Source organism: Priapulus caudatus, unplaced genomic scaffold, assembly GCF_000485595.1.
Source record: "Priapulus caudatus unplaced genomic scaffold, Priapulus_caudatus-5.0.1 Scaffold35, whole genome shotgun sequence".
Lineage (NCBI taxonomy): Eukaryota > Metazoa > Priapulida > Priapulimorpha > Priapulimorphida > Priapulidae > Priapulus > Priapulus caudatus.
The window spans coordinates 580,789-608,507 of NW_014577096.1; the positions used below are offsets into that span (position 1 = coordinate 580,789).

General features: G+C 41.9%; 1 protein-coding gene across 2 annotated transcripts; it reads left to right on the forward strand.

The window, feature by feature from the left end:
• The first annotated feature begins 5,552 nt into the window (after positions 1–5,552).
• On the forward strand, positions 5,553–19,769 carry LOC106817903 (regulator of microtubule dynamics protein 1-like). Of its 2 annotated transcripts, none has more exons than XM_014822617.1 (10): positions 5,553–5,991; positions 12,211–12,379; positions 13,779–13,890; positions 14,391–14,451; positions 15,522–15,597; positions 16,866–16,943; positions 17,907–18,005; positions 18,314–18,367; positions 18,634–18,714; positions 18,946–19,769. In XM_014822617.1, the coding sequence occupies exons 1-10, from the start codon at positions 5,654–5,656 to the stop codon at positions 18,994–18,996; spliced, it is 1,119 nt and encodes a 372-aa protein (XP_014678103.1). In that variant the 5' UTR covers positions 5,553–5,653; the 3' UTR covers positions 18,997–19,769. The 2 variants fall into 2 exon arrangements, with proteins under 2 accessions (XP_014678103.1, XP_014678109.1); XM_014822623.1 differs by having other exon boundaries at positions 5,567–5,583.
• The last annotated feature ends 7,950 nt before the right edge of the window (positions 19,770–27,719 follow it).

Consider the following 27,719-nt stretch of genomic DNA (forward strand, 5'->3'; position numbering starts at 1 on the left):
CACACAGAGATGGGACAAAGAAGAGAAAGAGAGTAATAGCAAAAAGCAGCGAACCTATAACGCGCATTTTGCGTAAATCTTATCGTTTCCTTTCGCCGCTATGCGCCAGCTATAACGCCGACATACGTACATTCAAAACTACGTGTGAACGCTGTTTAACTCAAGGTCACAGCCTATAGCGTATCGTACGGAGTCCGCGTAAGAATACGCGTTCGAAAACTGCGTTTTACGGTACGTGTGAACGCGCTAAGAGTGCCCGTGTGCGTGATTTTTTTCCTAGGTCAATCAAGAACATAGGGCTCTAACGCAGCGCTGCCATTGTGATACCAAATCACGTGCCTCAAACTCCTGTTTTATGGTGATCTTCACTGATTGTGACTTAACCCTAACCCTAACCCTACCCTAACCGCCTAACCCTAATTCCTTAACTCTAACCCAAACCCATTTTTAAAGGAATATATAAAAAAATTAATTTTTAATTGTTGTAAAAATAATTGTTGTTATTAAAATGTTGTAAATAAATTGCATGTAAATATTTGGCCGGCTAAATTCGAAAAAAAATTGTTAAACAGATAAAGATAGGAAAAATACAGACAAACAACAAAAAATATTAGAAAACGGATGGGATTCGATACTTTCCGACGCTTTCACGACTTCGACGTCCCGGCGCTAGGCTTTCGATCATATCGAAGTAATAATTTTGGATGTGCTATGTATATTACGATATTCGTGACGTCATTGAGCGGACAAAACAAGCTCAACCAATAGCAGCGCTCATTACAGCCCTATGTTCTTGATTCACCTAGGAAAAAAAATCACGTCTGTGCCACGTTAGCGTGAGCTGTAACAGAGCTCCGAAGTGATGGCGTCACGGTGGCATGACAACGAACCCACTGGTTCTAAACAATCATATGCTCTGGTAACATTAACTGCGTGAAAATGGTGTCGTGTTTTGTACCCGATTGTAACCATCATTCTGAGTCATTATTGCAGTTTTTATAGATTTCCAAAGAATGGAAGGGAAAAGCAACGGGAAAATATTAATAATAATAATTTAAAAAAAAATTAAATTAAATAATTAATTAATTAAATATTGTAAGATCGACTTGCTACCGATGCTTTACCGCTGTCTGCAGCGCACACACTCGTGTTTTACGTACGCACAACCATAGATATCATAATATAACAACGGCTGTTGTTATATGATATCTATGCGCACAACATTTTCACGCAGTTAATGCTATGGAGCCAGTGGGTTGTTTAGAAATAGGGGGTTCGATGTCATGCCACCGTGACGTCAGACTTCGGTACTCTAATAGAGGAAGCGCCGCCATATCTGGCCCAAATCTTTGCCATATTTGGTCATATTTGGCCTAGAACAGATTAGTGTTCTATTGTCTCTGGGTTCGGGTCTGCACCACAGAAATAGAATAGAAGCTTCTATTCTATTGCTGTGGTCTGCACAGCCGTTTCAGCTGATTATGGTCTATAGATGGCGTCCTTGAGGCGAAAAGCATACAGCCAATCCGCGATCCTCTCCTTGTTATATTTAGCTATTTGACTGAGGGCTGACTCATGACGCAAGTTCCCGCTCGGTATAAAAGGGCACCGCGCGCCTGAAACGAGGGCAGACTTCAACAGAAGCGAGGTACTTCTAGAGACTTAATTCTAGGAGAGACTTCTAGGAACTTCTCAGAGAGTACACACGGAGAGACTTCTTAGAGTTCTCGAGGAAATAGAGGGTTTGTGTAGGGAGTTATCCAGGAGCCTACTGATTTGTATTTCGGAGTTAGCGAGTAAAAAATTGTGTGGGAGATGTATTTCTGGAATTAACACCAGCGCCGAAACGAATGAGTACGACTCAGAAAGCTCTATGAAAGCTGCTCGTTTGACCACCGGTGCGTTCAGCGTGTATCTTCCCCATTCTTTCGTTGTGTTGCAATAAACGTCATTCACTCTTAGCACACTTTTGCCTGCGCCTTCATTTCTCCTCACGTCTACACGTCAATCTTACCGACGAGGAAGGGTACGCCTAGCTGTAACCGTACGAATCCTCACACCTTCTCATAAGTCTTAGTCTTACACAACGCACGCGCGGAAGAGAAATCTTTCGCGTGAAGAGGTACTACCTACGCAGCGAACACTACCGAAGAGGATCGTTTTAGAGACGGCGGTTCTACTTGCGAAGCTGCGCGCACCTTTCGAGGTGCGAAACATCTGACACCGAAAAGTTCGGCAAGCGAACTGCGCGCAGGGCGGGGCAGAGAAGAGGCCGACGCCGTTACACTAGCAAATCCTTTCAATATCCCCAACCTAGGGCACCTATACTAGCAGCCGTATACTGTCGCGGTTCCAATATTCAGTTTAGGCTATCAATCGGACTCATTTTTTATATACTTTCTCATTTTTTATTTTCTAAGCACAAAATAATAATATTATAGAAGGGGCTTATAATTAGGCAGAAACACATGTTGAAAAACATGGGGGGACATTTGATATTGTGTCCCCCACCCTTCGAAAAGTGGGGGGGGGCGTGTCCCCCGTGTTCCCATGTCATTTGCGCCCATGATTAGAGTTATTTAAGTTATTTCATATTATATCAGAGTTATTTTCAACAAAATTGCTTTCGCACCAACTTTAATCCATTGCGAACATATACATGTATATGCCCTATGTAGCATGCCCCCGCGTTAGACCGGGAAAATACGACGAACTTGAAATCGTAAACAGTTATTCGGCAACCTCGACCACATGACGGGGCGTGACTCAAGGAGATGTGTGTGCGTAGGATTTAGTGATCCCCAATGTGATAGTCGGGCGGGGGTGACAGTAGCCTCGTTCACACGAGACCTCGTATTTATGAAATACGAACCTCGTTCACACGAGACCTCGTATTTATGAAATACGGTATTTGCGAAATACCGAATCTGAGACAAATACGCGGCCGAGCGTTCACACGCTGATTCGCGGCTCCAGAAATACGGTATTTGCGAAATACCGAATCTGAGACAAATACGCGGCCGAGCGTTCACACGCTGATTCGCGGCTCCAGAAATACGGTATTTGCGAGCTGCGAACTGCTTTAAATAAGCCGCGTTCACACGTAGCAAGAAATCCGGTATTTAGCGTTCACACGAGGCAAAATACGAGGCCCAAGAAATAAGGTATCTAAACAGATCCGGTATTTCATGTAAATACGAGGCTTCCCAGACCCCGAATAATTTGCCGTGTTTGAGAAATACCGGATTTCTTGGACCGCGCATTTCCTCGTGTGAACGCTAATGCTAGGGGCACACGAGCGTATTTTATCGCCCGATCGCGGCGAATAAAATCGCCAGCGAATTTAATCGCCCGATCATGAAGGGGCACACGTAGCGAATTTAATCGCCCGATTTTAACATCACATGATATCAACAACACGTCCGATTGGTTTAGAAAAATCGATCAAGCGACAAAATACGCCGGACACGGGCACACGAGCGAATTTGCCAGCGTAAATAATCGCCGGCGTAAATAATCGCCCGAAAATATCTAACATTTTGGATACGGGCGATTCGTGCGGGGCGATTAAAATCGGCGTCGACGTGAACGGGCACACGGGCGAATTTTTCGAGCGATTTTAAAATTCGCGGCGATCGGGCGATAAAAATCGCTCGTGTGCCCCTACCTTAAGCCTAGGACACACTAGCGATTCTGTACGCTGCCTGGCAGCGTATATGTTCGCTCACGATTTTAGAACGCCGTACGAGTTGCGCGTACAGGTGTTACCCTGTTCACGGTGCACACTCCAACGGTTTCCTGTTTCGTTGCTGACTTGATTGGCCTGCTAAAACATCGCGTTCGACCGATGATCATTGGTGGGCCGCTGGTGGAAGTTGCATGCAAGCGATGCGCGTACGCAAGCGATGGAACCCGTCGCGTTTATTATTCAATATGCTGATGGCGAGCGATCGCCGGGGTATGGGATTCGTGAGCTAGCAGCGTGAGACGGCCACACCGCGCGGGTACCCGTGCACCGTATTTATTCGATCGACAGCTGGCGCGCGTATGGAGAAATCGCCGTGTGTCTCGATTTTGAAGCCGGTATGTTATGCTGCGTCCGCCGCTCGACAGTGCCGTGTGAATGCGAAGTTGGAACTGTTGAGCGCGCCGTCGTACGGTATTTTATCGGAGTTTGGTGCGCATTGTTGGTTGATTTCGCATTGTTTGTGATTGTTACAGCGCAGCTCGAGCTGCAGTCTACCGTATGGTCTTGGAGCTGCCGAATTCGGCGTGTGAACGCTCGGCCCGCGTATTGTCTCAGATTCGGTATTTCGAAATCGGTATTTCAGAAATTCGAGGTCTCGTGTGAACGAGGCTATGATCAAGAGACCAATGCGAATACGCATGCAGATGCGCCACTGCCGGATACATACGTAGAGGGTCCGCGGCTGCGACGTTCATCGCGTTACATGGAATTGTCGAGGCGGGACAGTTTAACTACGCGGCTCCAGAATCCGGTAGTTTAGCGTTCACACGAGAAATGCGCTGCCGTCCAAGCGAAATCGGTATTTTCTAGCACGGCAAATTATTCGGGGTCTGCGGAAGCTGCGTATTTACATGAATGAGCCGGATCTGTTTAGATACGCTTTTCTTGGGCTCGTATTTGGCTTCGTTGTGTAAGATAATACCAGATTTCTTGCTACGTGTGAACGCGGCTAGTGTTGAGGACCTGACAGTTCAGGCAGCTGTGTGGGCACAGGGAAAATCCCCAGTTTCTGTCAGCCTGCAGGCTGACCTTTTTATTTTTGGCCTCATTTTACTAGTATCAATCATAACATCAGTGAGTGGCTGAACGGAGGGTGGGGGGGGGTGCAACCCCACTCCCTCTAGATCCGCCACTGTTTCTGCTTATTCAAAGATTTTTTTTCCTAATTCAAAAAGTAATCTGAAAATTTAACCTACACGTACATTTTACCTGTATAGATTTGACCCTCAACTACAAAATACTTTATCGTAATTTCTCCGTTAATTAGCATCACGTATTGTTGTGAGATGACCATAGAGATCCTATTAATTTATAAAGGATCTCGGATTTAGGATCTCTATCATGGGGATGACTACCGGCGGAAGAATTTTTCAGCGCCCGGCCGTTTCACCTGAACCTCCCCTCCCCGCGCAGGGATTGCCGAAGGAAATATTTAATGGTTGATTTTATACAATTAGATTAGAGAAAACATACTCGCTACCGGTGTGGTATGAAAAATGTCTTTCTTAACAGCTCACTTTAATATTTGTAAAGATCCACCATTCACCGATGTACACACAAAAAAGAAGCGCTGCGAAAAATACGATGACAATACATACAATGGCATATTTAAAGTTGCATACGCAAAACTGACAAAATCAAATAGTTAAAATGTTATGGTTTCATATTGCTTATTTTATCTGGGTTAAAACTGGTATAGGTTACGTTAATACCATAGAAATAATATACTTGTGTCTCTAATCTCTATATATTTCTATGGTATGCAAAAGATGGATATAGTTGTAGAATAATTACACAGATGGCGTTGAACGTTGTCAATGAAAGCAGAGTTCAAAGTACGAATTACCAATTATTTATATTTTGCGTCTTCTGTTAAATGATTTATTGCATGTTTATGTTTACGAAATGCAAAAAGAAACTACAGTTGCAATTGTAGCAGCTGCTACAGGTATTGCAATCGGCGCAAGTAGTGTGATTATTTATCAAAGATTCACAAACGTGCCGTTGTCAATAGGAGTTACGGGTAGCGTAAGTGGCAGTGCCAATGATTTTCGGGCACTCACGTCGTCCCTGGACGATGTGAAGCGTGAGCTTAAAGAACTACGCACTGTAATCCAAGGACCAAGTCGCCAAAGCAGTGGTATTTTTCCACGAGCCAGAACACATTCTGGTTATTTACCGTCTCACTCGGCAGCAATTGTCAGTAGTGAAGATGAGGAAGATTTTTTTGAAGCTATCGATGGGTGCGTAGGTATTGCCTATTGCCAGTATTGGATTTGAATAAACTCACAATTTAGCGTCAGGGTTCTCCCTACGTTGCGCAAACGCGCGCGCCCCGTTTGGGAACCCCCCCCCCCTGTTTCAATCGTTGCGCCCTGTTTAAATTACCTCCGCCCCGATTAAATTCCACCCCAATAAAAGTTTGACAGTGCGGGAATCGATCGTCAAGAATTCCCATTCGACCAGGACACCCGACTCGTGTATTTTCACCGTACCACGCATGCACTGCAGACCACACACAAGTACAAACAGTCAACCTGTACCGAACCCAACACTAACTGTACACCGACTCGGCTATCTTATATATACAAGAACCCCAAATACCGTCTATGGTGTGGTGGCGATTTTATGCATTAATTAGTGGTACGGTAAAAAAACACGCCCCCCGGACCCCCCTAGTTTCCCCTCCCTTCCCCCCCTCCCCCCTGTTTCAATTTCATCCTGGGGAGAACCCTGAGCGTCTGTTATTGCAGAGGTTGAAATTCGACTAGAGGTCCCACTAAGGCTAGGGTTAGTTACATCTAGGAATAATCAAACCATACTGGTTAACCCCAGCTTGAAAACAAAATCAATTTCTTAATTTATTAGTAGGAAACATGGTTCAAGGCTAGATCCGGAAACATCCATTATATTTGCAGTGATAGAAATTAACTTTTGAACAAGGGAGTCCAACGGACTCCTTACCCTCAAAAAGAGGGAGTCCGCAGTCTGAGGTTCAAAATTAAAGATATTAACAATAACGCATATATGTGCTTATTTTTAAGATTCATGCAGTTGCACGTCTGCCCAATTTTCTTTGCACATTAGCTGAAAAAATAGAGTAATTCCGCGAGGCCGTGCTCCGGAACGAACTAGTTAGTATGGCAGATTTTTCAGGGAGTCACACGGATTTCTTCATATGTTAAATCAGGGAGTCCGAAAGTAAATCAGGGCGTATTTGACTCCGGACTCCCGTTAATTTCGCACCCTGTATTTGCTACCAAACCTCTACTCTTTATATGTATTATAATTATAAATTGTATAATAATTCCACTTGAACACTATTCAAATACTTCGCAAATTTCTACACACAATCACACTGTGTGCATACCATGTACACAAACTCATACAAAATAGATTAAGAGGGAAAATTTGTGAACCAAAATTGTGCACGCTCATTTTGTTTCAAACTATCACAGGACAAACACTTGACCAATTGTGTTTATCTTGGTATGTGTTGGTAATTCATTCTTTGCATGTTAATATTACCAGCTTATCAATTAAAAGTACAATCTAACTTATCCAAGGAAATCCCACAGAGTCCTGTTGACACTCCCAGTAATTTCCTACACACAGCAAGTTTTTCAATGCACCTGTCTTGGCTTGGTCCTAAGTGGTGGTGATGGAGCTCAGAAGCAGGACACAATTAACCCACAACATAGTGCACCATCATTACTGATTTGCTAATTTCTAATAACTCTATGTTATGTTGCCAGGGAGAGCTTTTTCAAAAAATTGTTTGAGGTTTCTCTGGTTAAATAAAGTTGTACCCAAATACAAGCTGGAGTAATTTTCATGAAAAGCGGAATGCAAACAGGTACCGAGATGGGTATGCTTGGTTGTGTAGTTGTGCTGTAATAGTTTGAAATGAAGTGAGATGATTAAGAGTTTGAAGCTCATGCTTTCCCACCTGGTCTATCTTTTGTGAGTTTGTGCACAGTGGCATGCATGGAGTGAGATTGTTCGTTGTTGAGAAGTATTTGAACAACGTTTACACAGAATTATTATGAGATCTAGAGTACATAAACATGAAAACATTCATAGTAAATATAAATAGTGTTTATTTACCATAACTTTAAAGGAGCCCATATATCCATGTGGGTGTTATTATCTTGGACCTCGCTTATTGAGCAAAACATGGCTGTGCTCCATTGCGGTGCTTCTTAATCATAGTTTAACTCATGATTCTGGGTATAATCAGCAAGTTATTGGCAGTATAATTTAAATCAAGCACACTCATCCATATCTCAGTGTGCATGTGCAAGAGATGTTGCAGTAATAGTAATACTAATAGTTAGACTTTACTGATCTAATCTCTGCCAACTGGTGGTAGAACCCAAGGTAGTGCAATTATGCATTGGCAGTACTTAGTGGCTTATTGGCAGGCTACAATGTGAAAGCCTGTATAAAGGGGTTTCCTCTATAATATACTGATCAATGTGCTAAAGTACTTGGTACATCTAAACCATTGAAATATGTAATTCTAAAATATTGATCAAATTGCCTAAAGTATTTCTTGACGTGATGCGGCCATGATGCCGAGGCGAGCCGAGGATTGACAGTTTGTGTCCTCCAATCACAGCCTACGCCGCACCTCCCTTATAAATTTTTATAGGTGGGTACCCATCACAGTACGAAATCGCCGATTTCAGGAAACCGGCCTAGAATGCCCTAGGAACTAGGGCATTCTGCTGGGCTAGAACGGTTTCCTACGATAGAGTTTGGCACAAAAACGAAAATAACACGCTGTTTAGCGCACTGCGCTACATACTTTTGTTGCATTTTCGCATCTCCGTAATCAGAATAAGCCCCGCCTTCTTCGTTGATGGGCATGAATGGAGCGTCACCGACTTGACCAGTTCCTATACCGACTGTGTTTACTTTTCGTAAATAATGAAATGCCCGGCCGATGCTAGACTGGTACCCGTTCGCCACCTTCACTCCGGCAAGTATCCTTTGCTACACTGACGCTGTTAGTGTAGCGTGTGGAACTGTCGACCGGGTACCAGTCTAGGCCGATGCCAAACTGCATGCAGTGCACCTTCGTACACTCAGGATACTCGTAGATTGAGCCCATGAGCGAGAGCGCCATCTGTCGTGGAGTTTGGGCCGATGCGATGCATTTTTTGCGTTTTTTGCGTGATTATTATTTTGCGCAGGCACTCATTTTGAAAATCCTCCAACATTTTTACTTCTTCCATTAAGTCCATGTTTCACTGTTATTTAGGACAGTAGGAAGGAAGGTAAAACTGTGCATTCGTATAATTTCACTCTTGCTTCTATAGTATGATTTCCATAATTTTGCTCTTCTGCCCACAGGCTTTCAGATTTGAAAAGTACAGGAGGACTACTAATGACTCCCCTAGGACACCATAGGGGGACTTTTCACGCTCCATAATCACACCCTTAAGAGGCATGATGGGGAGCTCCACTAAAAAATCACACCCTTAAGAGGCATGATGAAGAGCTCCACTAAAAATCACACCTTTAAAAGGGATGCCTCTTGGGGTGTGATGATGGAATCATGACCAATCCTCAGTCTAGAGTGAAATCCAAAACGAAAATTGGGATGTCATGTCAATCTACTGATTATCATTCATCTTCACCTTCATTCATTCAATGGCTTCGTCAGGATTACATTCTTAATTTCCATCCAACAACCCAACACTAGCACACAGATTAATAAAAGAGTTGATCGGATGTAAAAATAAACTTGTTTTATTTATTCTGATTTCCATCCTTAGAGATTCTAATCCATGTACCTGGATATTTCAGCACAAAATATCATCACAATCCATCAACAAACTAGCCAAATTACTTGTACGTAGTAGCCACGTATGTAGCCCCTCCAGCCCTACGACTGTTTCACGTCGGCAGAAAACCACTTCTCGCCACGTATAGTAGAAAACGAGCAGGTAACTTGTGGCTACCGTATAGGTACCTGTATTTAGATGCTGTTGTTTAGTTGTATTTATATATATATATAAACCAGAGGGTAGTAACCAGACCTGTACCTCTGCCATACGTTCAGTCACTTACACACCACAAATTGTTGTGTGTTGCTAACCTTTTTGTACCCCCCTACATTGAGAACTCTATGAAGCGCTATGTCAACGTAATAGACATACTTTTGGTGCGCGATTTCAACCACTTTTATGAGGCGCGGTGATGCGCGCACCATTGCACAATTTATGGTGCGCGGTGGAGCGCGAGCGCGATCGCGCCCCTTAAAAATGAAAGCCTGTGCCCATGATAATATTTCCCTCATCATGAACCTACATTTTTAGCTCACGTTGACATCGTCAAGCTGAGCTATTGCCATGGGTCGTCGTCCGTCGTACGTCCGTCCGTCCGTCTGTCCGTCCGTCCGTTCGTCAACATTTCGCTACGGTCAACGATAACTCAGGAACCGTTTGGCCCACATGTTTGAAATTGGGCAGAGTTGTTACTGCTATGCTCCCATATTAAACGTCCTATTTTGGAGCACGCCAGTCGACGTACTTTCGAGCCACGCCAATTTTTTGGAAAAAATGGGAATTTCCATTAGTCAGTTCAGGTTCAACGGATTTTGCTCATTTTTGGTAAGTGAATGAATAAGGGCTAGGGGTTTTGATATTTAAAAAAAAATTATGCAAATTAGGTAGGGTTTGGCAATTATATAGCATATTATATAGACACAAACAATCTGTGGTGTCACACTCGTCTGGTTCGTTTTACAAGATTTCATTGACAATATCTTTAATGCAAAATTGGTATTTCCTCTCCACCCTGCCGATAAAACGTCTATATTAGAGTAAAGTTTTACAAAACATGTCGGAACGCGGCATAACCTATTTATTTCAAACGCCATCGCTACAAAGCGGGTATAGCGCCATCTACGGTCACAAATTGTGATTCATTTTGGTTTATAAATTATTATTGCGATATACAGATGGCAATCGTTTCTATAATGTACGTCGATGGTTGCTCAATTAAAACTGACTTCTTCTTACTCACTCATTTGTGTCCTTTTTTGTGGTGAGCTACAGTGTCATTGACACTTTCATTCAGTTCGAACTCTTATCAGATCGTTATAACCTCCTATATCATTAATTAAATCCCCTAGGTATGAATATTTGGTGCATTTTTTGATTACTTGGTTGCCTATTAATATCTCCTTTTCTATCCTTTCTTTGTTGGTGAATTTTATAACCATTGTATTTGTTTTGTTCATATTAAATTCTAATCTTTTTGATTCAGCTAATCTGGAGTATGACTGATCGATTTTTGTTACTGTTAGTGTTATAGGATTAATGAACGTATGGATTATAATCTCCAATTCCTAGAATATCGTCCATATATAATCATTGTCATCTTCTAAAACTACAGACCATCCGTTGACCGCTGTGGAGACGTGCGCTGGCCCTCGAATTAGGCGCACGTCTCCACTGCGGACAGCGCTTCATACTTGAACATCCCCGCGGTCGCGTGCGCATATCCCGCGGAACTGCGCGTCTCATCCGCGCGCAGCGCTTAGGATCAACAGCAAAGCTGTGCCACGCAATCTTGTATCATGTCTTTCTGGACAACATTTTCTAACCACAAACTGGGGTGGCTTTGGAAATTGAGAGCTGCTTGGATATGCCACCAAATGTGGCTCAAAAATTGACCAATAATTAATTGTTATTGTTAACTAAGCGTTTAGACCCATGCAGCTTTTGGAGCCCAAGCTTGGGGGCCCCAGCCTCCAAGAGGGTAATGCATCGCTGTGTTTAGCAGATTGCTCGAAAAAATTTATTCCCAGTTCCCATGCATGAGTATTACTCCCTTAGTATTAGTTACTCATGATGTTACACAACGCGGAGTTTTGTTCAAATTAATAAATCTGTTCTCCAGTCTTGAGTAACGTTTGTTATCGAGGAAATCAGGTGATAATTGTGTAAATATATTCGTGGCAGGAGATGATGAGTGATATATATAAAGCACGTGCATGTTGTCCATGTAGAGTTGTTTATCACAACCTCGTGGTTCCTCACGTAACAAAATCTTAGTTTCCTGGCTTGTCTTGTTTACTTCTCAGCTCCCCTGTACATTATTTTATTCCCATCTCAAACAACGTAACAAGGTGTCATATGGTTATGCAAAGGCTAGCTGTCCTATGTGGTATGCACAATGGCTAAAGCTGGCATGCAGTATGAGACGTTCAGTATCAATTGCCTACTGTTATGTTAGGCACGCAAGCATGCAAGCACAGACACACACACACGCACATGTGTATATATATATATTTATTTTTGGATTATTTATTAAAATGTGCATCAGTATTCAATAGCCAGCCGGTGGGATGTTTCTATCGTGTCACCTGTCAAATCGTGTGTGGTGAAACAGTCACTATCGTTGAGCAGTGACATTCACGGGTTATTCACGCAGAGTGTGTATTGCAGGGAGCTGGTTGGCACCTGGCGCTCTGAGTCGGATGTCGTCGACGGGTCTGCGAACGGACTCGTTGAGAGTGCCGCTGTTCAGCTATTTGTCAGCGTCGATCAGCTGATGGATGGAAATGCAGAGCAGAAGATCAAAGCATATCACATTCTCTACGAAGTAAAGTCGCAGGTACACATACCCATTTTAGAATTCAGCTAGCCTGCCCTTTACTGTTACTTTCGCATGCAACTTTTAAAATGACTGTCAGATATGCGAGCTAAGCATTTGTCTGTGGTGTTTTTGGCATAAAATGAGTTATTAAAGCCTCACAATGCGCATCCAAACGCTGAAATTTCTCCAGTACTAGACTAGCAACTACTTTGTGGCATGCATAATCACACTACCTTATGACAAAATAAACTCTAGTTCCTCCCATTTGACTGCGCGTTCCCAACAAGAAAGAGGTGCGAAATCAGGTAATCAGGCGCCAACGCTAACTTGTTTCAAAACAACATAACATCGACTTGGTTGGTGACGTCAACATGTTTCTATCTTTGCTGCGCCCGATACCGCTTTACGCGCCACCGGCTGCACGGTTGCGTTGAGATTGGGGAACTGTCAACACATCGGAGAATTTCAACAACATTGGAGGTATTTTCAAAATACCTTTTATAAGACAAGCGCCAGTGAAATTGGAGGAGCTAGGTTTATTTTGTCATAGGTAGTGTGATTATTCATGCCACGAAGTATTTGCTAGTCTAGTACTGTAGAAATTAGCGTTTGGATGCACATTGTGAGCCTTTAATATAGGTCTTATGGGTATGGTGTGTGGTTTCTCTTCAAAGCCCATGCTTTAAGTTGAAGATGTTGTGAAGTGTTAAATAGCATTTTATGTCAGTGGCATCTTGTGTTGATGTATTCTGATTAGCTAAGCAATAATTTAGCTTTAATCTTATAGCTAGGTTTGATGTTTAAAAAAACACGAAAATTTCACTATTGAGTGCTCAGTCTGTGTGATTGCATGTTCTACTACAGGGTTTCTACTGAAGGAAAATTAGACAAATGAGGTAATGGCCAGTTTGGGGGAAAACGCGCATGATGGATTCAAAGGCGTGCCATAGGCACGCATGCGGACGCTGCAAGCGGACGCGGGGGGGAGAGAGAGAGAGAGGGAACTGGCGGGTCTCCCCCTGCAAAATGTTAAAAATTTGAATGTCTTTGGCTCATTTTCACAATGGTGATGTTAAATTTGACAATGGCAGTGCGCCACTGTGCCTCTTATTTGTAAGAAACCCTGTACTAGGCTTTATGATATCATGCTGCATGTATTAACAGACAAGTGGTTCTTTTATGTACATAGGCACTCACACATGTACCCACTCACGCACGCATCTACCGTCTCAATCTCCATCTCTCTCTTTGTCTCTCTGTCTCTTCTCTCTCTGTATCCATCTCTGTTATGTGTATATATAATATATATATATATATATATATATATATATATATATATATATATATTATATATATATATTATATATATATATATATATATATATATAGTTATTAGATAATACTGTACTTTTTCTAGTATTCCAAAGATCACGAATTTCTCTGGCGTTTGGCAAAAGCTACACACTTATATGCTCAAATCGTAGGTGAGAGGTCTGATCAGGAACAGAAAAAGCAGTTGGCATATAAAGGTGAGTTTAAACATCAAAGTGAAAATAATTTAATTATATATATATTTTTTTTTTCATTGGATGGATTTCTGGCACACATACATTATAAGTGTTTTTAAGGTTGTTATTCGAATAAGGTAAAGTAATTATTCCAATCTGAAAATGGTATATAGGCTTGTATTGAATTCTTAAAAAATAACATTGACAAACATATTAGTGAAGGTCAAATTTGCTCTCTGTACAATTGGCATATATATTATATATAATATAATATATAATATTATATATATACAATTCCTAAAAGTTAGGATATTATACAGCTTATTAGCATGTCACCGATTTGTGTGTACTTACTGTTTCTATGGCTTCAGTGACCTTTTTTAAATAAAATATGTTACACTGGTAGTCCAGCTGGATAATGAGCTTATGTGTTTACACTTCAATTTATCTATACTTGCTGTGTCTCATCCATATTGATCGTGACATTTAATTGACTGTCCATTTTTTCATGCATTTACTAGCAAACGAGTATGCTTGTGCTGCATTAGAACTTAGGAGTAATTCAGCTGATGTACATAAATGGTAAGCATTCATATATATATATATATATATATATATATATATTTATCAGGAGTAGATAATAGGAGGAGTGTGACATCAATAAACAAGGGAAATTCGTCATTTACTAGCCTATAATACCTACGATTTACTACGCGAACTCATCCAACTTGAGCTCAAATCGGACACAGTACATTCGCCAATCATCGTGCGAAATTGTTTCCTCGTAGACATCCGCAATCCGGAGATACAGCCTAAAAACGTACGACACGATTCTCCATTCTTTGGCCATCAATCCAGCCCATTGCGCGCCTATACCTAATGCGCTATTGCTAACTGAGCGAGGCATGTGGCTCGCTGGGAGATTAGGCATCAACACTCGGCGAGATAACCTTTGACCCGGTACACAGCTACACAGGCCACCTTTGTACATAGCTGGATGCCTTCACGCACGCACGCCAACCGCATGATTAGTCGTCGAGTGTTGCGTCGATCTCCAATCTCCCCGCGAGCCACAACGCCACATTCAGCTATCCGAGAGAGCAACACAGCGACTGCGCGGCAGTGTTGCTGCCTTTTGTCTGAATTATAGGCGCGCAATGGGCTGGATTGATGGCCAAAGAATGGAGAATCGTGTCGTACGTTTTAGGCTGTATCTCCGGATTGCGGGTGTCTACGAGGAAACGATTTCGCACGATGATTGGCGAATGTACTGTGTCCGATTTGAGCTCAAGTTGATGCAGTTTTACCGTAGTAAATCGTAGGTATTATAAGGCTAGTAAATGACCAATTTCCCTTGTTTATTGATGTCACACTCCTCCCTATTATCTACTCCTGATATTATATATCAATTAAAATTCTAATTTTTAATTTTTTAATTTTTAATTAGAAATTTTATTTTCCAATTAAAATGCTATTAATTTACTCAATGAACTTACGTTAAGGCTCATTATAATTTTTAAACAAACACATTGTTAAATTTTGTGTATTAGTTAAATTTTGTGAATTGTGGAATTCCAGAAAAGTGTAACAGTTTAAGTTATCAGTTAATCATATACATATTGCAAATTTGCTCAGGTTGCTATTATTTTTAGGTGCGCAGTGACTTTAGGAAGTTTAAGTGATTATGTTGGGACTCAGCAAAAGATCAAAAATGGCTATCAGTTCAAGGTACAGATATAACCTGTTGACTTTATTTAAAATCGGCTTTCTTATCATGAGCCTTTATGGTGTTTGCTACACTGTATTGATCCTTTATTTCACTGTATGCTATCAGTCATCCTAACTACCAGCGGCCCAGCCTCTGTGATTTGATGTCAATGGTAAGAAAACAGCAACATGCAACCTGTTTTTCCACTCACATAATGGCATGTGACATCCCAGCAGTTTCTGTGTAGCATTTTTAGCTCACCTTGACATTGTCAAGATGAGCTATTGCCATGGGGTGTCGTCTGTCATACGTCCGTCCGTCCGTCCGTCCGTCCGTCCGTCCGTCTGTCCGTCAACATTTGGCTACGGTCAACGATGACTTGAGAACCATTTGACTCACATGTTTCAAATTGCATACAGTTGCTACTCCTATGAAAGAGATGTGAACGTCCTATTTTGGAGCACGCCAGTTGACCTACTTTCGAGCCACGCCCACTTTTTGGCAAAAATGGAAATGGCCATAAGTCAGTTCAGGTTCAACGGATTTTGCTAATTTTTGGTATGTGAATGAATAAGGACTGGCCCCAAAACATATCACAGGGGTTTTGATTTTTTTTTTAATTATGCAAATTAGGTAGATTTTTGTCAATTTCACTATGCATTTAAGTATCTGCCTACGGTCAACAATAACTCAAGAACCGTTTGACCCACATGTTTCAAATTGCATACAGTTGTTACTCCTATGGGAGAGATTTGAACGTCCTATTTTGGAGCACGCTAGTCGACCTACTTTCGAGCCACGCCACTTTTTGGCAAAAATAGAAATTTATGGCCATCTAGATTCATTCGATTTTGTTAAATTTACCTACCTACCTACCTACCTACCTAATTATACCTACGTGTAATATTGTGTTTTAGATTCTTCGCTACAGTAATTTGACTGGAATATTTTATTTGCGCGATAATCGAAAACCGAAATGGCGATCATTTAGGCGTAACGCCATCTCTCGCCCAGATTTCAGACTTTCAGATCTGAAACATTTATTTTCACATCAAAACTAACCCTGAAACAAAACAGTGAAATTTATATTCGTATAAAACAGGGAATAAGGACATTTGATCACATTTTGGTCTGTCATAAATGAAACACTCGGCAAATTTTAAATATCATCTCCCTTTTCTATCACACCCAAGGTGAGCTATAGTGTCATTGACACTCATTTAGGATCGCAATGAAAGTAGTAGAATTTGAAATACTCGCATGATAACAGTATACAATTTCTTTCTAGGAGCACTGTGAGATAGCACTCAAATTGCAGCCAAAGGATTCTTTAGTCCTTCATCTCCTAGGACGTTGGTGCTATTCGGTAATTTTACTGCAGTTTATTAGCATTTTGTATTTATGTCTGATTGTTTGGGAATGAATTTCTATATAATAAGGCTGCTGCATTAGGCCCATTTTAAATTTAGTATATATTCTAAAGATGGGTTTTGGTTGTAGTGATATAATTTTATGAACCAACATTTTAAGTGATATCTATGTCCATATCCATGGGACATATATTATTGTAAATATCATCAATTTCAGTTTTATACTGCCCGATGATATCTTGTTTGCAAAATTTATTTTAATTGTAACGCTGTTAACACTATTTATGCAATAAACCTATTATCTATCGAATTTTGCACAGGGGTGAGATAGTGATCCGCTGATTGGCTAATTTTGTCTTTTATTTATTTTTTAATTTATTTTTTTTGGCTAATTTTGTTTTATTTTAGAATTAAAGATAGGGTTAGGGTTAGGGTTAGGGTTAACTGATTTTTATATCCAAAACTTATTTCTATATTCACTATCTCTCCCCTGAAACCTACTATTATCTATCTATCTATCTATGGTATTGTAGTTATAAATAATAGCCTTAAACTAAATATGACTGTATAGAGCAGAAGAATTAGTTCAACTAAATGTTTGTAGGAACTATGTAAGTAGCAGGTGTTCTTAACCTGTGGGCCATAGACCGCTTTGGTGTCCGTGGATGGGCTTCAGGGGGTCTGTGAACCAGGCGCATGCAAAAGTTTGTGTTTATGTGCTTATGTGCATTTTCTGGGGAGGGGTCTCTAGCTTGCACCAGATTCTCAAAGGGTTCCATGAATCAAAAAAGGTTAAGAACCACTGATTGTAAACTATTTTAGTGTAATGACTGTGATTTCCCAAGTGTTGCACTGTCATGCGTCCCAGTTCATTTATATCAGTATATATTTTGTTCAGTAGTTTTCATGTTCAATTTAGTATATTTCACCACTCAGGTTCTTCTCCACATTATATACAGGTGGCCATGCTGACATGGTTTGAAAAGAAAGTTGCTAACACTTTGTTGGGTGCACCAATTGAATCCTCGGTGGCAGAGGCCAGAAACTATTTCCTCAAGGTATCTAATGTTGTTCCCTAATGTTTAAGATCATATTTATAGGTAACCATTAAAGGTTAATATAAGGAGCATTCGTTTAACACACCAATATATTATGTTTTGTTATAATCTTCAGATAAATTTGGCATTTATTGTGGAAGCCATCGGTAACAAACGTCTTAACAGCAATCTCGAGTCACACACATCACATCACATATTAATTGAAGAATTAATCATGAATATCAGTTAAATGTAATAGTAATAAATTATATTCAGAAAAAATCTCTATATGTCTCTGTCTGATATTCTTTGTGTCTACTGTGTCACAGGCAGAGGAGATCCAACCAGAATCCTGGAAAGAGAACCTTCTCTACATTGCTAAGGTCAGCTCAGAATTTCGGTCATCAATGCACACACACACCCCCCCCACACACACACACACACACACACACACACACACACACAAAATGCACTATTGGTCGTGATAGTCTGTAAAGCCATTTTAAATGCAACTCATCCTTTATTTATTATGCTAAATGTAATAATAGAAATTTCTTGTGATTGAAACTTTTATTCAAAATGCCTCATGTAGAGCAAAACAACCCTGTATTGTGATTATTGTGTACTGATGTGGTGCTTGTTTATACAGTGCTATGCAGCAGAATATGACTACAAAAATGCAGCAGATTGGTTGGAAAAAGCCTTCAACATGCCAATTAATGATACCGATGTAAGTATTGCCATTGCGCAAAACTTCAGTGATTGGTATATCTGCTTTAGAAGTGTGAAAATTATTAGAACCACTATAATTATGGATAGTAACACTAGTAGGCAAAACTTACTATTGAATCTGTGAACAAATGTGCAAGTTATTATGAATAATTAAAATACAGGAATATATCCTGTTTGTATATAACTGAGCAATGGTTACATGTAAGCATGTTGAGTTTGTACTTTTCAGGATGAAGTTGCTCACAATGAAATTGAGACATTACTCAGCAAATACAGGTAATCCTACATTTTGTCACCAGGTGGCAGGACCGATCAGACTGAACAATATTAATTTGTCTGCACGTACATAAAATAGCCAGCAGCAGTAAATTCTTATGGTGCACATCTACCTTTAAAAATCTCATAATTATTAAGGCTGTCTTCGGTACTTGTGAGTAATTTTTGCTTAGGTTCTATGCTAAAAATAAATGCAAAATCATAAAAACAAGGTTGTGACCACAGTTACAAATATCAAGGCATGCTAAGCGTTTATGCACTGAAAGTAGTATAGGTCATTAATTTGTACATAATTGTCATTTACTGCTGTTTATGTTGTTGTTAGACTGGGTGTATACGAATACGTGTGTAGCTCTGCTGTATATGTTTTCGTCTAAGTAAGTGTGGAAGATTTGTTGCTGGCAGATTTTGTAGCTGTTAATCAACACTTAATTTTATGAATGCAGAATATTGTTTGTTACTTATTTCTATGGCTGGCGCACGGAGCATGCATCTGTTATTTGTTAGCAAGCTCCCATGCTCTAATGAGTAGGATGAGGGTCATTTACTGACCTAATGCTGACTGACTAATTCATATTGGCTTAAAACTACATTCCTTCCTGTTGCTGTATCTTGTAATCGTATATAAAAACGTGCATTATCAGTTTCGTTAATCGTCATGTAAAAAATGTAACTTGTGTTTGTATGAAATTTTATATAATTTATAATGAACTTACTCATTCACTGTTTTATCACGTCAATAAACTTGACTTCTCAGCGTTTCTGTTACATAAATTAGCACTATTTTTTTAAACAATGTTTTTTGCTTGAACTTAATTGGCGATTGTGCGAACAAAAAACTCGTCTGCTTAAAATAATTGCTGAAAATATGGAAATTTGTTGCCTTCGTTGGCAGCACGCAGAGTCATATTTCACACACGAATCGATGTTTACAGGGTATGCTGCGCGCTTTCGCGTTCGTCGTTTTTTGTCGGCTGCTGTTGCAGTTTGCGGATGAGAGCGCGCGCTGCGAAACGCGAAATGATAACTCACATTTTAAAGGTGTTTTCCCATGAAATTTCAAGTGGCAAAAATGAATTATTTTAACATTGCACGTTTGTACTTGCATATATATGTGTGATAGGTAAAAAAGAATATTGCTCGGGAATACGTTCATTCAATGCTTTTAGGCTACAAAGTGAAAGTGTCAGCTCGAATGTTTTGAACAGCGTTTACTTTTGCTGCTCTGCGGCGATGTTGTGATGTATTACGTCGTCATCACTAAATGAGCATTTAGACAGAACCGCCATTATACAGAACCGTGGCGAAAAGTGATTTTCGAGTTGTATTTTCGTTTAGCAAATATAGGCTGGATACATATTTTTACAGTTTTATTTTCAAAGCTAACGTTCAGTTAAAGTGTAGTGAATTATTTACTTACGCTTTTACAGTGGTTTGTTACAAAAAATGTGCGTGGGAAGACATCTTTAACGAAACTATCTGCTGACATACACGACATGCTGGCTCACCGCACACGGCTGACACTTGACACCGGGCCTAATGAAGGCGGATGTGCTCTCATGTTCACTGCAATGATACCTCATATTTTATTCAGCTCAGTAATGGCCCTTTGAACCCACTGTAGATGCATTAGCGTGGCGCGCGCTGATAGCCGTTTCTTCTCAATATTCTGACGCATGCATAGACTAGTGGTTACAGGAAGCAGAGTGGTTACACTGTTACAGGAAGCATAGTGGTTACAGGAAGCATAGTTACAGGGGCGTGTACAGGATTTGTATCAGGGGGGGTCTAACCGTAACCCAAACTTGCGAGCACGCAAAGTGGGGTCTCCTCCAGAATTTTTTTTAAATTAGACCCCCTTAGATGCGTTTTCTGTGCGAGCAGGGGGGGGGGGGGTCCGACCCCTGGACACCCCCCTGTACACGCCCCTGAGTTATTACAGGAAGCATAGTTATTACAGGAAGCATATTGGTTACAGGAAGCATAGTTGTTACAGGAAGCATAGTTTTTACAGGAAACATAGTTGTTACAGGAAGCATAGTGGTTACAGGAAGCATAGTTGTTACAGGAAGCATAGTGCAAAGGCGTCGGAAGCAATAAAATAGTGCCGCGGCTTTGGTGATAGGGCGAGCCCAGGGGAGGCCAAGCCACCCCTAGGGGGGTCTGGGGCATGCCCTCCCCCGTAAAAATTTTGAAATCTACAAGGCAAATGGTCGGCTCTGGTGCATTCTGAGCATTGTGATTTAGCACAAAAAAGTGTGTTTTCACTGTAATTTTAGAAAAATACATGATGATTTGAAAGATTTGTTGCTTAACATAGAATTAAAATATTTCAATAATGACCAAAAACTCCAAATTTATTTTTCTCACTTTAACAGTGGAATAATCTTTGGTAAAACTTCCTGAAATACATTCCATTCAAGACATGCATAGAATTGTACTGGTGCTCACAAACGAACTGTTAATATTCGTCATGAAACGCCGCGACCCCGGGCAAAGCATGCTCCCTCAATATAATGCAACGGCATGCTGCCTGCATAGAATCAGGAGTAGACGGGAGTTCTGGATCATAAAATTTTATAGCTACAGGTGACCTGCAGGGGCGTGTACAGGATTTGGACCAGGGGGGGGGGGGTCTAACCGTAAGACATACTTGCGAGCACGCGAAGGGGTTCTGGGGCCCTCCCCCGAAAAATTTGAAATTATACCCCCTCAGATGCGTGTTCTGCCCGAGCAGGGGGGTCCGGACCCCCTGACCCCCCCGTACACGCCCTTGACCTGACCTCATCTGACCCTGGTCTCCGCTTATAGGGGCCTAGATTACACGTATATACATGATGGCCAAAAGACGGTATAAATTATTGAAAGATGCGGCTGCCGCGGCAGTTCCGACGCCCTTGTAGTGGTTACAGGAAGCATAGTTATTACAGGAAGCGTAGTTGTTACAGGAAGCATATGTTATTACATGAAGCATAGTTGTACAGAAGCATAGTGTTACAGGAAGCATAGTTGTTACAGGAAGCATTAGGTTACAGGAAGCATAGTGGTTACAGGAGGCATAGTTATTACAGGAAGCATAGTGGTTACAGGAAGCATAGTTGTTACAGGAAGCATAGTTTTTACAGGAAACATAGTTGTTACAGGAAGCATAGTTTTTACAGGAATAAACGTGGTTAAAGAAATCAGAGCGAGCTAGTTGTTACAGCGTTGGCTGGATGAAAAGACATGTCTGTACGTAACTCCGCTGATGAAAAACGTACACGGTGAAAAAAATTTCGCGCGAATTTACTCTTCATAATCCGGCGGAAATGTGTCCGAATGACGTGCGCTAGTATTTTAGAACGTCATGCGCGCCATTCTCAGTCGACCCGTTGTGCATGCACTGGCTGGTAATTAATTTAATGCCGGCCGCGTAATTTCATATCGAATCTGTGCACGTCACTTGAGGAACGTATCCACCGCATGAATTCACGATATATGTTATATCTCCCCGATATTACATTCACGACGTATGTTCCTCGCGTCGTTTTTTTTCCCGATATATGTTTTTCGTAATCGAATTGCTAACGTAGAGCTGGCCGTGCCTAAGTATTTCCGATGTTGTAAACTAAAAATATAAAAGCTAGCTCTTCGTTTAAAAAAAAGAAAAGAAAATATAGTCAAACATAGCATACATTTTTAGTGGATTGCGATGTTTTGAGGTTTCTTCTATGTGATGTGGTAACTTGACAGAGTGTATGTATTACGACATCAGTTGGCTGAAAGTCGGTGGGACAATGCAGGGTGCGCAGCGACATATCGTATAGTACCCCGAGGTACTTTCCGATATATCGAACCGTACACAGGGTACCCTCCATAGTACCCTGGTAGACGGGAGCCCAGGGGGTCAGCCTAGCTGGAAAGGAAACCAATTTTTCATGCATATAGCAATGATTCGTGTACTACCCATGTAAGGAAATGTAAGTCTGGCAGGTAGCCGCTGGTGGGTGTGGTCAGTGGGGTCATTTGAAAGGCACCCCAAAATTGAGCTAGATTAGCTGGAAAGGAAACCCCATGAAACCTATTGGAAAATGTTCGGCATGGTCCCAGGTGTCAGGAATGGACACTGCCAGAATTTTTTAGTGGTGTGCGCATGCGCAGAGCTAAAAAACGATACCCCAAAATTGAGCTAGATTAAGCCTGGAAGGAAACCTCTGGCACGCATTGGAAAAATGTTCAGCATAGTCCCAGGTATCGTGAATGGCCACTGCCAGAATAATTCAGTGGTGGTGTATTCGCCAGACGCCCCCAACTGCCGCCACCCCCAAAATTGAGCTAGATCTTAGACTGGAAAGGAAACCTTCTAGCACCCATTGAAAAATGATCGGCATGGTCCCAGGTATCAAGAATGGACACTGCCAGAATTTTTTAGTGGTGGGGCGCATGCGCCAGAGCTAAAACCGATACCCCAAAATTGAGCTAGATCAGCTGGAAAGGAAACTTCTGGCACGCATTGGAAAATGTTCAGCATAGTCCCAGGTATCGTGAATGGCCACTGCCAGAATAATTCAGTGGTGGGTGTATCCGCCAGACGCCCTCAACTGCCCCACCCCCAAAATTGAGATAGATTAGCTGGAGAGAAAAAACTCTTATTTTTCCACATTTTATTGTGTATATTCTAAATTAATGTGTTGTCTATAATAGGTTATAATAGGTTATATAATAGGTGATGACCATAAAAAAATTTTAAGGCATAAAAACGTCTGCAGGCATGACTGTAACTTGTTAAGACTAATAATTACTATTATCTACTGAGTTAGAGTGTAGTCTAGTAGTAGACAGCGTCTATAGTAAGTAATAGTATATATACAGGCCAGAACAGAGGGGGGCAGGTAGGCCAGTTGGCATGGGCCTACGATTTGAGGGGGCCTACTCCCCTGGTAGAGACTAAGGGGGGACCCTTTGGAAAAGAATATTAATATTGTAAAGAGAGTCATGCCTCGGTCTCACTTGCGTTAATTAACCTACCTCAGCGTATCAGGAATTTGGGTGCATAAGGTACGTTAGGTACGTGTGTAGTACACTACGGTACACTGAGGTAGGTTAAAAATCTGCAAATGACTGGTAAGGAGTGTGTAGAGGTACGTTAAGGTACGTTGCGCTAGGTTACAGTAGCGCTGTGCTACGCTAATTTGGTGTTAATGTGCGTGTAGTGGTAGGCTTACTGTACATTAAGGTACGTTGCGCTAGGTTAGCCGGTACACTGTGATAAGCTGTGCATACGCACTGCGCTACATGTCGCTACGCTAAGGTACGTGTATGGTACGCTAGCCACTACGTTAACGCGCATGCGCCTGGGTTATTTCGCTACCGCATGCGGTACAGTACAGGGTCGCCAATTTTGCATTCTAGCTTCACCAGCATCAGACCTTCATCAGTTTTATTCCAAATATTTTCTTCAAATTTCTAACATGGCTAGAGGCAAAAGTGGAAAAGCAAGGGAAGAGGGAAGACATACAGTTCTTCAGGTGTCAGAGCAGGAGGTGAGGTGGGAGGTCAAAGAGGGAGATATGACGCAGGTTGAGGAGGAGGAGGAGGAGGAGGAGGGCAGACAGTCCAGCAGAGGGAGCCCTACGCCTGAGCAGCTCTACAGGGTTGAGGGGCTGGCATGCGGGCCAAGGCCACGGCTCCTCAGAAGAAGACTGAGAAGAAAACCAGGACAGAGTGGACTGAAGTTCACGACAGCTCAGGAGGACCAAGTCTTCGGCTACGTGAAGCCAACGCCGGAACCTCTATGACAAGAATCACCCAGACTTCTTGAAGACAAGTGCAAAGATTGAAATCTGGGGGCAGATGGCTTATGATTTCAAAGTCCAGGAGCGTGATGGTATGCAAAAATTGGCAAAAATAGGGGACTGATTGACTGACTGACTGACTGACTGACTGACTGACTGACTGACTGACTGACTGACTGACTGACTGACTGACTGACTGACTGACTGACTGACTCACTCACTCACTCACTCACTCACTGAGTCACTCACTGACTCACTCACTCACTGACTCACCCACTCACTTACTCACTCACTCACTCACTCACTCACTCACTCACTCACTCACTCACTCACTCACTCACTCACTCACTCACTCACTCACCCACTCACTCCACTCACTCATCACTCACTGCCACTCACTCGACTCACTCACTCACTCCTCACTCACACTCACTCACTCACTCACTCACTCACTCACTCACTTACTCACGTCACTCCTCACTCGTTTGACGGAAGTGTCGATACGCTAGCGATACATAGCGGTACGTATCGGTACGTGTCAGTACGTTAGCCAATACGTTAAGGTACGCTAAGGTACGTTCTGATACGCTACGGTACGTTCTGATACGCTACGGTACGTTATCATTAACGCCAGCTAACGTACCCTAATTTTGAGCATGTTCAAAAATTAAATGGCCGCCACGGCTAGATCGACGTTAACTATGCATAAGGTACGTTAGCCGGTACGTTGTGATACGTTACGCTAGGTTGCCAATACCGCTGAGAAGTAGGTTCCAGTACGTTAATGGTACGTTACGGTACGTTAACTCCCCGGTACGTTGAGCAAGCGCACATACCGCAAGTGTACCGCAAGTTGTACCGCAAGTGTACCGCAAGTTGTACATAGCGCAAGTGAGACCGTAGCATCAAGGGGGATCATTTTGCACAAAATATTTTTGTTTTAAAGAAGAATCATAAACGATTACTACACATGTATATAAATGCATACATAAATCATATGTATTTAGCACTGATTACAATGAAACATAATGAGCATAGTAGCAGCAGCAGCGCGGCCGCCGCCGGCCACCCATCCAGTGACCCTGTTTCACTTCACCCCAGCCATTCAGTACAGCACTTTAATTCCGCATGTGACTATATATTATACGTTTTAATGCAGGATGAATGATCGAAGAAGGCGGTACGAGCGACTCACGTCGTATTTCTTATCAGCCGGTGTATAAAGAATCGCACTGCTTTTTAATCAGTCGACGATAGTATGGATGTACGTCTAGCCGTTATAAATAGACATGTCGTACGCCTCACGGGTAAAGGCTTCGTCGTCCTCGGACAAATGTCGGCTGTAACAATTGCCGCAGCGAATATCGCGCTACTAATCGAACTATGTGACATTTCACTTGTTTCGCACTCACTTCATACCTCCTTGCCTATATGCGCTACACACACACACGCACGCACGCGCCACGCGCACGGCAGCACGCACACGCACACGCACACGGCGCACACACACCACCACACACACACACAACCACGCACACACACCACAGAAGAGAGAGAGGGAGAGGAGAGAGAGACGAGAGAGAGAGAGAGAGAGAGAGAGAGAGAGATCCGCACAAACAGCGTCCGCGCACCACACACTCGCACACACTCTCTCTCACACTCACGCACGCACGCACGCACGTACGGCACCGCGCACGCACCACAGAGAAGAGAGGAGAGAGAGAGATACAGCACACGCGCCAGACGCAACCATACACACACGTGATCACACGCCAGCCACGCACACACTTTTCACACACACACAACCACCACAGCACAGTCACACACACACAACGCACGCCGCGACACACCACACACATCAACAACGATGGCACGCCACACACAACACCAAACGTCAAGCGGTTTTACTGTGCTTTGCTCGCTCTTCTCGTTCGAACCCTAAGATAACGGTACGGACGAAGACAGTATGTTACGCGTTGTGGACACCGTTGCCTGCGACAGCATCTCCTGGAACGGTTGATGCACTAACCGATTATGGGTGTCTTCCGAAGGACAACACTATTGAAGCCAACAATGGTTCGAAGGTCCGGAGCCCCGTACCAGAGAGCTTCATTTAAATAATGTTCCAATAAACAACCGAGAACGACATGGCAGGCTTGAAGGTGACAGAACATATTCTTCCGAGATGAAGTACTGACGAATCATGATGGCTGAACGCATGGCGTGATAGACTCCTGATGTGGAGGTCGGACAGAGCGGGGAGTTCTTAGTAGGAAACAAAAATTTAATATAGAATTGCTACGATCGAAAGTTTGGTCTATATACAGCCTAATATTAGAGCAATAATGATAAATGACATAAAACATGATGAGTTTGAACTACAATTTGATAAGTTCATTATTAAAATGGGTTTTGATATACTTGAGTACTGAATGTAAAGTGAAGAATAAAAAATGTTAATTTCTGGATTTGCTAAATTTGGCAGGCAATGAATGTGATTTGAGAATTGTAAATGTATGCGCCATTGATGTTAAGTTTTATAGAAATAAAATACCTTTGGTTAATACGTTGTGATGCATGACAATTCGTGGAGTAATATTTTTATTTTCTATTTATTTGCTGTGTGGCTTCATTGAAGAAACTGTTCAGCGTATTTTTCTTGTCTGCATGATTTTGAAAGACACTTCTTCTTTTTTCTTCACTTCGGCATTTATTAGTCCCACTCACGTGGGGTCCTGCAGTGGACTATATGACTACTATATACCACTATATATAACACTGTATATGAGAAATAAAAGTGTTGAGAAGAAGTGCTTAATATAAGGGAATAATTGTTTCATCAAATCAAATGTGTTTGTACATTCGAGATTTGTTGAAGATTCTATTCTGCAAATTAACAACATAAAAAGAAAGGTAGAGAAGCACAAGCCTGAGCCGATGGATCAGTGGTTTC